Source organism: Uloborus diversus, chromosome 2, assembly GCF_026930045.1.
Source record: "Uloborus diversus isolate 005 chromosome 2, Udiv.v.3.1, whole genome shotgun sequence".
Classification (NCBI taxonomy): domain Eukaryota; kingdom Metazoa; phylum Arthropoda; class Arachnida; order Araneae; family Uloboridae; genus Uloborus; species Uloborus diversus.
The window spans coordinates 158994932-159009634 of NC_072732.1; the positions used below are offsets into that span (position 1 = coordinate 158994932).

A 14703-nucleotide genomic window follows, 5' to 3' on the forward strand; every position below is an offset into this window, starting at 1 on the left:
TGTGATTTCACGAAAAAAATTGTAAATTTTTATCTAAACCGACGCTGGCACTTAAAAACTGCAATCGAAAAATGTTTTTTTTTTTTTTTTTTTTTTTTTTTTTTTTTTTTCACAACGAAAAATGCGCCAAAAGAGCGAAGATTTTCTTGCATGGAGTCAGTGAGGGGAACGCATTTCTTTCTACTGCCTAAAGTTTTAGATGGGTTGCCACAACATTGGCCCTGTTTATGCAGCTAGATTCATCCCGGCGTCAACCCGGCTACGCGAAATAAGGCTGTTTTATGCATCCAACCCGGCTTCAAGCCGCGTTCAATGCAGGAGCGAATTCCCTCCACCTACATTGAGGAATTATTGGCGGATTTTTCCCACAGTGCATTGCGTCGTCACGTGCTGGGTCACGTGTCTCCTCCTCGTGTGTAGATTCATTTTGGTATTGTTGTTGTGTGCGTGTTCTTTTTGCGTTGGGGATTTTGTTCAGTCCTAATTTAATCTAATTATGGAAAAATCCAACGGCAGCATTCGTTGGGATAGCGCCGAAACGAAAGCTTTAATTGCGATTTGGGGCGATGGAGAAATCCAAACCAAGTTCGATGGGACAATCCGAGACTCAGAAGTTTATAAAAGTATTCATTCAAAGCTGCAGCAAGCAGGAGTTTTTAGAAGTATCCAACAGATTAAAACCAAAATAAAAGCACTGAAGAAAGACTACCGAAATGCTAGAGATGAGCTGCGAACGAGTGGTCATGGTGGTCAAACCAAGTTTTGTTATTTTAAAGAAATGGACCAAGTCCTAGGTGATCGCCTTGCGTGCACCCCAACTGCATTGATGGAAAGCATAATTCAAAACGAAGGTATGTAATGTTACAGTATTTAATTACTTTATTTTTTTAAGCAATACATAACGCACAAAATTTCTATCCCATTCATACCCATATATAATATTGACTGTATAGTTAGTTGCACTCGTTTTTAATTACTGCTGTGTTATTAACATAAGTATTTTTGAGAGGAAAAAATCTGGAATTTGAAGTGAAACCTTCATTCATGCCTATAGATTTTTGCTTATTAAATAAACTTAATCATTTTATCAAGCTTAAATCCTACACTGCATGATTTTTTAAAATTTTTCCTTGAAAAAAAATATATGTTTTTTTAGAATTTAATAAGAAATCATGGAAAAATCTTTAAAAAAATTGAATCGAATTTTTTTTGTATTTTTTCATTAAAAATAGTTCTGAGAACAGATATGCATTCGGCCTAGCTTTTTTTAAAATAATGCTTTTAATGTAAAAAGCATCTAAAATGAAAGATTAATGTTGATTTTATTTATGGTATTTTTTTTAATGGACCAAAAAAATGTTTAACTGTTTATAATAATTTCAAATTTTGCTCATTTTAGCTGATTTCAAAAGCTATCCCTATCGTTTTATTTTTTGTCATGTTGAATGCTAGTGCTGATAAGTTATCGAATGAGAAAAAATGATCTTAATTGCTTTAAAGATACCTAATACTTGTTATTTATGCATTGAGTTGCCATATAACTACATATTGCCGGTCATAAAGAAGATAAATTGCCTATGTATCCAATTGGCAACACTCTGCAGTGTAGGGTTAAAATTAACTTGTTTCAAATTTAAAAACTCTGGAAGATCCACTTCTCCTAGATTCCCTCCCAATATTTTTATTTGTCTTTTCATTTCTTGAATTTCATATGCTCTAATATGTTAAAAATATTTTGTGATAGTATTTGCGCATTAAATAACAGTGGAGTCTCAATAACTCAAAAATTTGTATCATAAAAGTGGCCTTTTCACAGAATTCCTTTCTTCGCAGATATCTGCTTAAAGGGTTCTCCTATAAAATTATGACAACAAAAATTGGTTATATGTGAGTTTTATCCACGAAAAAAAAAAAGGGAAAATTCACCAAAAAGGCTTTTTTCACAAAAATAAAGAAAATACTCAAAAAGATTTCTCTTTTTCATGAAATGCGGAGAAAAAAAATCTGGATCGACTCTTGCTAGTGCTTACCATTGGAAACTCAAAATCCTTTTTTTTTACTTTCATAAGCTTTAGCAACTAAGAAACACTTGTGTTTAACAATTTAGTGACAATAATAATGTTCATTTTATAGTCGATTCCTCCTTCCTCTTTTTATTAACTGCTTTAAAAATTCATAGAAGCAAGTTCAAGCCCAGCATTTACCTTTCAAACCCCATGCAATTATGGTACACTATTTTGTTAAAGGTTGTCACATGGTGCATTTTTATTTTTAGCGACTTTAATAATTTATCGCTATTGCTAACAAAAAATTTAGTAGTTGGCTGTATTCAAAAACTTAAAGTATACTGTAATTCTAAAATTTATATATTTGAGATTAGAGACGTACCGAGTACTTGGTAACTACTCGGTATTCGGCCTACTCGGTCAATTTACCGAGTACTTGGATTTTACAATTAGTAAAAAAGTGAAAACATAATAATATCATGCAATCATTTACGAGTCAAATTTAAATTTTGGGAATAATGAAGTTTGTTATGCTTTAACAGAGTAAATCTTGATCTTAATGTCCCCAAAGGTAAGTATAGAAAATATAAAATTTTTATATTATTAAATGGATTTTTGCTGTAAACAAAAATTATTTATAAGAAATTAAAAAATGCCTTTGCTTAAAAAGTAAAAGCACTTGTTTTGGTGTTACAAAGAATGCCTGTTTCAATGCACAAAATGTGAGCTTGTGAATTTAAAGACATCGGACAAATGTGGGATTTTAATTAGTCGAATGTCTTTACATTCATTTGCTCACATTTTATGCACTGAAAAACATTTTCCTCATAATGCAGAAACACGTTTCTGCAGTGTTCCTGCACATTTGTGCTTTGAACGTTATTTATGTTTGGTGGACTAAAACTATAATAGATTGATACAATTTGTTTTACTTCCAACTTGATTAATCATGCCTTTTATTTATTTGTTACATTTTAATGTTAAAAATAACTTTTCCGTAAAATTTTTAACACAAACAAAATTTTTTAAATAATGCGTAATTAAATCTCGGCTGTAATTTTGTTTTAAAAACTATTATGTGGGCATAGAGGGTCTATACTACTATTTCAAAATTCGTCATGTGTGTGTCGGTTGGTTCTTAAAACATAATTGGCACTCGGTAACTCGGTACTCGGCCGAGTGGTAAAAGGCTGAGTACTCGGTACTCGGCCAAAGTGCCACTCGGTACGTCTCTATTTGAGATATTGCCAATCAGTTTTAGAAAATTTTCTATTATCCCAGAGGCAGAAATCAAACCAAGATGCCAAAGAAGTGTCATACCTTTTTTAAAAAAAAGTTGGATAATAATATTTGCATCATTGAGAGGGAGTATAGCAGCTCAAATACCTATATTATTTTTCTTTCAGCAATAATAGACGCAGAAGTGATCCCGGAGTATGTGGAACAGGATTTGAATGCAGGAGAAGGAGCACAAGAAGAGTAAGTTTTAATTAAAAATAATAATAAAAATGAAGGCTTTTTAAACTCAGTAGAACATTAGAAATCTGAGCCACAAATTATTTCATTTCTTCTGGTTCTTTCACATATTTCCAATCCCTCAAAACTAATTTCAAAATGCTGTTTCCCTTAAAACTGTAACACTCAGTTTCCCACTTTCACTTTCTATAGGACGGCTAACTTGTACTAAATCAAACTAACGATCAACCTTTGCTAAGAATATCTTTCATTTAATCACTACTTGACCAACAAACATTTCAGCTTAAGGAATATATTCTCTTGATGCGTTTGACTGTATTACTAATGATCCAGGAACATGAGGACATGGATCCATGTACAAAAGAAAACTCATTACTTTTGTTTTAGGAAAAACAAGAGATTATCCGAGATAATATTAAACAAGAGATTGAGAGATTCAGGTCCGATAATAATCATCTACAATTTCCAATTAAGAAAACAGCATACACTATTGAGATGAAAATTTTAATTATTCTGTTATTCCTTCAATGTAACATGTTTTGAACCTATGAATTTGATCGCTGTAAACTTTGACCGGGGTTCAAAAGCTAAAAGTGCCCAGTACAGTGAATGAACACACCAACCAGTTAAACTAACATACCATTTTCTAGCGGATTTTCTTTCTGGAAATGTGTAGAAGAAAGATACTATTGATAATTCATGTCAGAAAAATATTTTAAAAACATTCAATTGTCAGTCTTCCCCCATATAATATATAATACATCATTTATTTCTGATAAAAATGTCATAAATGTGATATTATCTTTCTGTCATTTCAGTAACACTGTACCTGAATCCGTTTCGGAAGCAGAAGAATCATTGAAGAGAAGTGCAGAAAAAACTCCTAGTAAGCCTTTTTTATTTAAAATTAGAATTATTTATTAGTTTGAAATTCTGCAATTGGCCATATGAGCAAATTTCATACTAGTGATGCAACGAATATTCTGCCCATCCGCCGAATATTCGACTTCGACTGTTGTTAGGAAGTTGGAGTTAACCATTACAAATTGCAGGTGAACCTCTCCTCTGTCTTGGGGTAAGAGATGGTACTAGCAGACCTAGTAGGTTCTGTCAGGGCCGCCGCTACCAGCAATGGGGCCCGGTACCAATTTTTCCTCCCCCCCCCCCCCACCATTGCATATTTTTACACCGTCCCTTCATTTCCTCTCACTCACACACTTCGAAATGAATAGTTTAACACTGCATTCACATGTGATGTTGCATTTTCCAGTGTTGCTTCTAAATTTTTAAATTTTAATGTAGATTTAAAAACTTTAATTTGGAATGTGTATAAAAAATATATTTTCAAATACAGTAGTAAAAATTGGATAATTTGTGATATCTGAGATAAGTGAGGTAACATAATATACTATGAATTTTCAGTTAGGTAAAGTCGGAAGGACCAAGGGAAAAAGTTCGAATTTTGAAATAAAAAGTTCTAGAAGAACAGTGTGGTACCAGCATGCGTAATAGTGGAAATGTTATTGAAATAAGTGTTAAAATTATTACCACACATACATATTACACTTGACTTCGATAATGAACCGCCGGGAGGAATTATTGAGTTTCTAGGGAAAATATAAATCATTTAGAAGACCAAATCTCATATCCAGTGAAATTCCATGTGTTTGACGTAATTACGTTGTCCACGTAATTAGTTTACGTTCGTCGATACAAAAAGGGGGGAGGGGAGAAGGGACAACTGTTGGCCCGGGCCTGAGCCTGAAGGAAGCTCCAGATTTTTAAAATGAGGGGTGAAATATATGTAGGGACTCAGGAGTAAGCACTATGGAGGGGGGCCTGGAAAAATCATTTGCGACGGGCCCCAAAATTTCTCTGCACGTCACTGTCGATACTTAATCGAAAGGCTGACATAAGCATGCTCTCAAAAGAATTGAAATATTTTTTGATGCTTATGGGAGAGGGGGTTCCCTCTGAATGCCTTCTCAGTTAATTTTAAAGCAAATTCTTCACACAAACGATCGATTGCGTTCCATAGTCTTTGACGGTGCAAGGAAATGGGTCAAATTATTGTAAAAACAGTTTCATGACCTTACGGGCCCTGGTACTTTAGGTCCGGTACCCCAAACCAAACAGTGGCCCTGGGTTTTGTTATACAGCATGATTTAGAAAAACATTTCAATCAAAGCCTACCCAGGACCTTATCTTTAAACTGGTTTTAAACTTTAAAATGTCCACTTGCTTCCCTTTGCTTCTCACTGCGTCAATTGTTTAAAATGTTCAATTAAATCAATATGTGACTTAAATAGTTTCAAAATGCACTTATTTCATACTTATATGCTTATACACGTTAAAAATTCATTTCAGAGGGGCAACCTGCAAGGAAAAGAATTTCTTTGAAGGAAGTTGTTAAAAATACAGTGTCCTCAGCACTTGAAAAATTTTTGGAATTTGAAAAAGAAGTGGAGGAGCGCAACCATGAGCAGAATTCCAAATTCCAATTGGAATTACTTGATATTGAAAGGAAAAAACTTTCCTTGATGGAAAAACTGTTTGAAAAATAAATTTTGTCTTAAAAAATCAACAATTATTGTAATCTATTATGTCTCTTATCTAGTGTTTACAGGGGAATGACTGGAAAATGTCAGCATAATGAACAGATGGTTGAAACGGGGTTGAAAAACAAAAAAGGTTTTAAGAAAAGCCCAGCCTCCCTGGGTTTTTTTAAGGGACATGTTAAATTTCTTAGTTATTTATTGAAACATTGTATACTGAAACTACAGCTTTTACTTTTCATAAAATCTATTTTAGCTTCTTTGCTTCTCATAAAATCATAGGAACCTTGAAGGAAGGTCACCGTAACCGTTTTATTTTTTACTTATTTGAAAATTTCATTTTAATTTATTGATTTTTTTCAGATACCTAAATGCTTTCTTATTAGATGTGAGTTTTTGTGCACACTGATTTGGCAGGAATTGTAGTTTCATTCGGTAGAATGTGTTTTTCCGGCGTTCCAAAAATGTTTGGAGTGCCTTCAGACACATTCTGCACCTCGTATATATATATGTAAATTGAATGTAGAAAAAATAGAGACATTTCAGCTGTTTTACAATTTACACGAAAAGTATATAGTACAACATGATTACGTTTAGCATAAAATAATTGATGAAATATCAATTCTAATGAAGTAAAATGTTTGATGATTTTTGATAATTTTTATTGATTCTTCTAATGAAAAGAAACTTGCTAAGGTTCGTTTAAAAATGATGAACTGGTAATGGGCAAGAAAAATTTAAAATAGCTACACTTGCAGAGAGGGAGTTCTGGTACTATTTCAAAAATCCTCTGTTACTGAGGGAGTATTGTAAACTCTTAAAGTAAAATCCCAAAATATTATCCCCAAAGTGATTGATTGGAAAAAGCAAAATAATTTATTACACCTTTTTGGAAATGTTAAAGACTATTTTATAAAATACTTAAGAATTTCTTTGAGCTGTTAGTATTTTTAGATCTGATTTAAATTTATGAAAAGTAATACTCCCACTCTCCCATTGACATTGGGCCATGTATGATGCAATACATTGAATAATAATAAAATGAAATAAATAACATCAGAATCTTAACTGCTTTTCAGACTTCACACTTGTTTTGCAGATGACAAACCCAGATTGAGATTTTTAAATCATGAAGTTAATCATTAACTTGCTTATATTTGTTCAATTACCACATTCCGAAGATTCTTTGGTTCACAATATATATATATATATATATATTTTTTTTTACAATTAATCAATTCTCTTAAATTAATACTATATGAAGTGTTCTAAATATGTTTACATCAGTTTTATCTATTATTTCACTATTTGATTTAAAAAAAATATTTTTTCCCCATTCCCATTTTACATACTTTCATCAAAATACCCAGTTTTTGGGTATCTAGGCCTTTGGTAGGGAGGTAATATTTAAAGCGATATAAATACATCATTTTCAAAAAGACATCCTCTTTTGGCTTAGTTTGTTGAATTGATAGAACTAAAAAAATAAACCACAAGCAGAGTAAAACCGTCTGAGCAATTTGATTGTGAGAGTTTTACTCAAGTTATTTTGCAGGGTTTTTTTTTTTTTTTGTATTTCCAACTGATTATTAATGTTTCTAATGCCTTGTTGTTATAATCGGGCACAGCACAATTGATAGTGTTAGAAGTAAACTTTTCAACATGGATAAAAAAAATTAGAAATGATTTATAGATGCATAATACTAATATATAAAGATTTTAGTACAGTAAATTTTTCCGGCGTTCCAAAAATGTTTGGAGTGCCTTCAGACACATTCTGCACCTTGTATATATATGTAAATTGAATGTAGAAAAAATAGAGACATTTCAGCTGTTTTACAATTTTTTAATTTTACAAAACTAAACAATTTACACAAAAAGTATATAGTACAACATGATTACGTTTAGCATAAAATAAGCATTCCGCAGAGTAGGGTAACATAATAACAGCGGATTGTCTGCATAAAAGGTAAAAAATGCTACTAGTATATACAATGGCTGAAACAAATCAATAATATGCGATAAATATGATTAAACAAAAGCAAGTAACGATTCCCGAATGGCAGTTGCTGTCATGCCAGAAGGAAGAGTAGTGACAGGTGCATCATCATCTTCTGACTCATCATCATCAGATTCAGATTCTACGTTGAGAAGAACAAAATCTCTCCATTCGTCAAGGACCATGTCCTCCTGATCAATGCAAATGTTATGAATTGCACAACATGCCAGCACTTGTCGCACAACATTCTTTAGTGCAGATTCATTTTCTTTTAATAGACATCTGAACCTACCCTTTAACATCCCAAAGGCTTGTTCCACTTTCACTCTGGAGTGGCTTAACTTCTGATTCAAAGCCGTTGTCTGTAAATTGAGCTGCCCCCCTCCAAATGGCTTCATAATCCATGTTAATAAAGGATAAGCTGAATCTGCCACCAAGAATGGGCGGTAGATTTGGGAACCTATTTTTACTGATTGAGGTAACAAAGTCCCCATCTGCCCATGATGAAACAGTCCTGTATTTTTCAGGACTCTTGCATCGTGGACACATCCAGGCCAACCAACATTTACATTTATAAATTTATAAGTTGCAGAAACAACAGCTTGCAGCACAATGCTGTAACGTTGTTCCTGTTAAAATAATCTTTAGGGCGATAAAGAGGAGCTATGATTGGTATATGTGAACCATCAAGGCTGCCACAACACCCAGGAACACCACCATCTTCGTAAAAAAGCCCAGCAATTTCTTCAATTTCTCTGTGGGTAGGGAATTTAATTTTGAAAACTAGATTAATCACCCGAACAACTCGGTTACTAATCATGCACACAGTGCATTTTGCAAGTCCAAACAGATGGGCTAAGTTGCGTAATTCACCACAAGTTCCTAGTCTGCAGAGGGTAATGGCTATTTGCCTTTTGACACCAACTGGATTTGTCCTCCACTTTTTCCTCAACAAATGGGGTTCTAGTTGGCAACACATCCATTCAAATGTAGGCCTGAAAATAAAAACCTAGCATCAATATTTTGCTTAATATTAAAATACAGTAGGCGCCGCTTAATGTGATCACTTTGGGACAAATACAGTTTGATAACAATAACCGGTTGATAACAATAACCGAATAAAACCCAGGACACAAAAAATGTTGTTGTTTTTTTTTCAATATTTAGAAGCATTGATTTTTAGAACTGCAAATTAAAATTACAATGACTCTACTGAACGCAGTTTTAAATTCGACTAACTTAGTAGAATGGAATAGCTCTTTTTTCAATCGATTAAGAAACCATCCGTCCGATGCTAAAGAGTCTTTTTGGTCCATTTCAAAAGCAAGATTCTCTGCTTTTGTCGCATTAACGTACCCTTTACTTGCGCAACCTTTTCCCTGACATTCGCAAACCACTAGTTTCAACTTCACCATCTTTTCCAGCATAGTTTTGCATTTTGTTTGAAAACAAAGTGAAGCTAAATGGAAATTTAATCTCGTCACGATCTTTAGTAACTTACAAAGCAATGGCTGAGAAATGTTAAATTGTTCTGCAGCATTTCTGTGATTCATCACGTTTAAATTGTAAAAGTGTCAATTCCTTGATCGTTAAATCATTGAGCTTTTTCTTAATCTCTAAAATGTTTGATCGTTTAGTGTGAAGTTTTTAGTGCTACTAAGCAGAGAGAAAAATTCTGCTTTATTGATAAGTAGGGAACTTGTTTTCCCGGAAACTACTTGTCTGGATTTGCCTTTGTATTTCTCTTGATTGAGGTGTAAAAAGAGGAGAAAAAATTTAAAGTTTATGAAAAACTGATAACAATAAACGAAGGCACTGGTTATAATATCCGACTTTTTTAACGTATATATTATAACGTATTTATATATACAAGTGTTCCGGGACTTCGTGATTCTGATAACATTAAGCGAATGATAACATTAACAGTGATCACCTACTGTACTTTGAATGCACAGTTGGAATAAAATGTTCTGTTTTCTTTACTATCTACATTTTATATGAAATCAATGTCATCAATAAAAATGTAATTTCATTCACATAATCCACTGATCTTTGTTAAACTAGATTATTTAAATGCTTTTCAAGGTATTAACATACGCAAACGTAAAAGAAACTTTAAAAAAAGAAAATATCTGACGTGTACAGTACATTGCATAACTTTACCAATATCAAATATTTTATACATTGGCAAAAGGCAAAAATTTTAATTTAGAAATGGATTTAGAAGATCAGACATATTTTTACTTAATTTACTGATTCATGCTAGTTCTCACAATGCTGATCCCCAGTCGAAATTAGTAAAAACTATTGCATTTGTTACAAGCTATTTTTGATTAAATTTATGAAATTCAAGTAATAAATTAAAAAGATGAAATAATAGGATTCATATTCAAATATAATATTATTCATGTAGTTGTGATAAGTAATTAACCCATTATGCCCCAAATTATTTTCAGAAAAGTTGTGCAATGTGCTTTTTTTTTAATGCTTAATTTAACTAGAAAAAACACACACACACAAAAAAAAGGATATTGTACATTAATTTTCTTTTGATTAATTTTCAATCAATAATTTTTAAAACAAAGTAATAACATAAAAACAACTTTGGGGCAACTTATAAGTCCCGTAGGGACATAAAATGTTAAGGAATCCTGAACTTAATGTTTGGGAGGGGGAGGGGAAATTCCCTATTGGCCAAATAAAGTTCGAAATGTTGAGGAATGATGAAATATGCATAATAACAAATACGTACATGATAAGGGACGTTTGTGGAATATTTAAAATTGCAATTACATCTCCAAATTTGCAGGACTGCCGAGAGCCAAGAAGGGCCTTGCCAATCAGGTCTTCGGGCCTCTTACCACTTAAAAATATTATTCTACTCAGAATCTGAGCAGGGCATCTAATTTCCCACTAGGCTAACATGGCCTCTCATCAGCCCTACCAATTTTCAAATCATTAGACAGGATAATTAGGAACTTTTTTTTTAAGGTCAAAGTTAATTTCTGGGACCCCCTCCCTAAAGCTGCATCTGAGTATTTCTTCCAGGACTACTACTGAAACAGGAACTGGAAACAACATTTTTAATTTACGTGAAAATACACTGCCAGCTCAGTCATTTCAGCCGAGGTTTTTCACCTCCAGCTCGGTCAATCCTATGCTGGGCTGATGAGTGCTAATAAGCACGAAACGGCAGTCCTCGGCTGGAATGACTGAGCTGGCGGTGTATTTTCATGTAATTCTGCTTCAAATTCATGCTTCAAAAGACAATAAGAAAAATATTCAAGTAACAGAAAATTGATGAAAAATAGTACATGATACTAATAGCAGCAACTATATTGTTTCTGTTGTAAATTAGAAGTTAAAAAAAAGAAAAGAAATTGAAACTAATAATCGATGCAAGGCAGTTTTATTTCTTATAAATTGCCAGCATGTGAGGTGTCCCAATGCAAAATATTATTAGCATTTTTTTTTTTTTTTTGGCATGTCAATTTCATTTTCCGGAAAAAATGCAATATTTCATTTTATAAAAAAATTTAGGAACTAAACTTAAATAATGCAGATAAGAATTCTAATTTTATTGATAACTAAATCTTACCTTTGTACTCTAAAAGTTTCTTTGAAGTCCTGATTAGTCCAGGAAGCTAAAACAACGTCTTCCCACCAGACCGTTGATCGTAATTTTGACCACATCTGACGCTCTTTTTTTTGCAACAATAAAGAATTGACGATCATGTTAAGTAAAAACATCATAATACGTCTCCTCCTCAGACGTCTTGCCCCTTCTTGGATCATTTGGGTCCGGATTTCCTCCCTTCTTTGATCTAAAATTAAGATCTTCGAAATCATTTTTCTTCTTTCCATGTCCATCTTCTGAAATCCTGATGTCAACAAAAAAATAGCGCGCGAGCGCGTAAAACTCACCGCGTGGAATGATGGGAACGTAAGCGCATGGAATGATGGGAACGTAACGGAGAATCCACGATTTGACAAAAACGGGTCTCCCATCAACCCGGCTGCAATCCTCCATTTATCCACCTTCCGCTTCAACCCGGCGCGAAGCCGGAGTGTGCATAAACAGGGCCATTCTGTTCGTTTCAGGGTTCGTACGCTCCGGGAAAACCTGGAATTATCAGGGAAAATGACATAATCAACTAGTATGTTGTGGCCATCACGAAACTTTCTTCTATATTTTTCCTTTTTCTGATCCCTCCCCATGCTTGACGAGGAAGCAATATTCCTAACAAAAACAAAATTACACATGCAAAAACTTGAAGACCATCCCAATGTCTGAATTATTGCAAAAGCAAAGCAAAGAGCGAAAATTGAAAGTTATTTTAAAAGCCTTGCTTGAATGAATTACAAATATTTTATTTGTTAACAAACATAAGATGGCAACAGTTAAAAATTTTAAATCATTGAGATAAAATTTCTATCATTTCCATACAATTAAAATCACGAGAAATACGCAGACGACAATCTATTACGATTTATCTTTCTTATTGTTGCATTAATAAAAATATTTTTATTCGCAAAAAAAAAAAAAAAAAAAATCAACACCTCTTGGAGCGATCGGTGTCAAAATAGAACCAAAGCCTGTTTACATATGGATTCACATATATTCCAAATTTCAACCAGAACGTAGCATTACTTCTTGAGATAGGGCACTCAAAATGGAAAAAAAGAACGGGTGATTGCGCTGCCCCCTTTTTAGCTGTTGACACAAAAATAAAATCAGTTCTTATACCCACTAAGGGCTACTTGCCGATAAATTTTTCTTTCATTCCGTTCATTATTTCTTGAGATACAGCAGTCACAATTGACGACAAAAAACGTTCTATAGCTCAACCCCCGTTTGAGTTACTGACACCAAAATTGAATCAGCACCTGTTCCTGTTAATACCAACATATGGACCAAATTTTGTTTGATTCCGCCAGTAACTTCCTGAGGAATAGCAAGCACGCGTAACTCGAAAAACGTCCCATTGCTCCACCCCCCTTGGAGGAATTCGCGCCAAAAACTAATGGGCACAAGTTCACATAGGAGCACATATGTGTACTAAATTTCGTTCGATTTCATGCGGTAGTTTTTGTTGTAGAGCGGCCACAAAAAACTGGTCACACACAGACGTGACACACATACATACACACACACATACATACATACACACACACATACACACACACAGACAGACAGACATTTTCCAAAAATGGTCGAAATGGACTCAGTACACCTCAAAACGTTCGAATCCGTCAAAATTCGAAATTCGAAAATTTGCACGAATCCAATACTTTCTTCTATATATTAGATATAGAAGAAAGTAAAAATGTCAGGGAATTTTCCAAATGTGTCCCCAAAATTTTTCTTTTCCCAATTTTTTCCCAGGGAATTTTGTTTTATGAGATCTAATCTTCATTTTTATCGATGTATTTTAAAAAAATTGTAACAATTTTAAAGCAATGAAAAAAGTGGCGACTCAAAAAATCTTCAGCAGCCGCCATTTTTGGCTCTCAGTAGTTAGTTAGTCTCCCAAGGAAAAAAAAATCAGGTGAACAGGAATTATGCACAAACTCAACAGGAGAGAAGACAATTTACTGCTTCGGAAGCACAACCTGTAGATGGAATGGTCTATCTTAGTTGTAACCAGTAACACTGTAAAATCAGTTTCAAGTTATCTTTTTTGTCTGTTGATTATCATTCCTAGTCTTTTTAGCTTCAGTAAAAATCATTCAAGTTAAGTAGATTGATTTTTTACTTGTCTCTCGATTACATTGTCAGAACAAAAATCCCCTCATGTTGCGAATCAAGTTGAACTGCCGAAGAATGAAGATGTATGAAGGCACAAAAATGTAATTTCTGTTAATTTTTCAGTTATTAACTTTCGTTTAATCCGATGCGCGTATAAATTATAAATTGGGTTTCATGCACGAAACTTAGCTTTAATTTTAATGTTTTAGGATATTTTTATGATAAAATACGATCGTTTCTATATATCGAATTTTTTTCCGGCAATTTGCTACTTCGATATATGGAGGTCCGACTGTAGTTACTTCTCACAAAGTTAGAACAGGACTGTAAAAATTTACAATCAAGTACTAAAATATCAGAGACTGGAAAGTACAAATGAAGTGAGTTAAATAATTTTATTTATTCTCCTTGAAAATAATTAGATAAGTCTTTGAAAATCCTAAGCAAAGTGGGCTCCAATTACATATCCTGCATATTGTTAATCTGTTTAACCAGGAGAAAAAATGATACACTACCTCTATTCCTTTTCCTTTTCTGCACTACTTATAATTAAAAAAAGGTTGTTGTAATGAGAAATCAGGAGTTTATTTTTTCTTTCAAACTTAAAATGGCTGTTTCTTACAAAGTTTGAACACTACTGTACAACTGTATAATCTAGTTATCAATTTTTATGTCTATCCAGACAAAAGTGACCTTATAAGCGATTAATGTATAATGCCCTGACCATATATCCAATAATACACGACATAGAATTCCTATTCAGTGAGCCAGGACTTTAGAAAAGTGACCTTATATGTAGAGTGACCTTATAAGCGGATGACCCTATATCGAGGTCTGACTTTATTTTCTAATTTTATACCTCTTCAATTTTCTATTCTTCTGTAAGCATGGCAAAGTTTGTATTACATTTGTTAAAAA

At 33.3% G+C, this 14703-nt stretch overlaps 1 protein-coding gene across 1 annotated transcript; it reads left to right on the plus strand.

Annotated features, from left to right (window-relative positions):
• The first annotated feature begins 537 nt into the window (after positions 1 to 537).
• Positions 538 to 6046, plus strand: LOC129216626 (uncharacterized). The gene is made up of 4 exons (XM_054850842.1): positions 538 to 851; positions 3413 to 3485; positions 4301 to 4368; positions 5850 to 6046. The coding sequence occupies exons 1-4, from the start codon at positions 779 to 781 to the stop codon at positions 6044 to 6046; spliced, it is 411 nt and encodes a 136-aa protein (XP_054706817.1). The 5' UTR covers positions 538 to 778.
• The last annotated feature ends 8657 nt before the right edge of the window (positions 6047 to 14703 follow it).

Excerpts from the sequence above, each read along its gene's own strand:
- LOC129216626 (XM_054850842.1), top strand. The coding sequence starts at position 779 with ATGGACCAAGTCCTAGGTGATCGCCTTGCGTGCACCCCAACTGCATTG. Across the intron at positions 852-3,412 it reads AAGCATAATTCAAAACGAAG|CAATAATAGACGCAGAAGTG; the intron begins GTATGTAATGTT and ends TTTTTCTTTCAG. Across the intron at positions 4,369-5,849 it reads AAGTGCAGAAAAAACTCCTA|AGGGGCAACCTGCAAGGAAA; the intron begins GTAAGCCTTTTT and ends AATTCATTTCAG.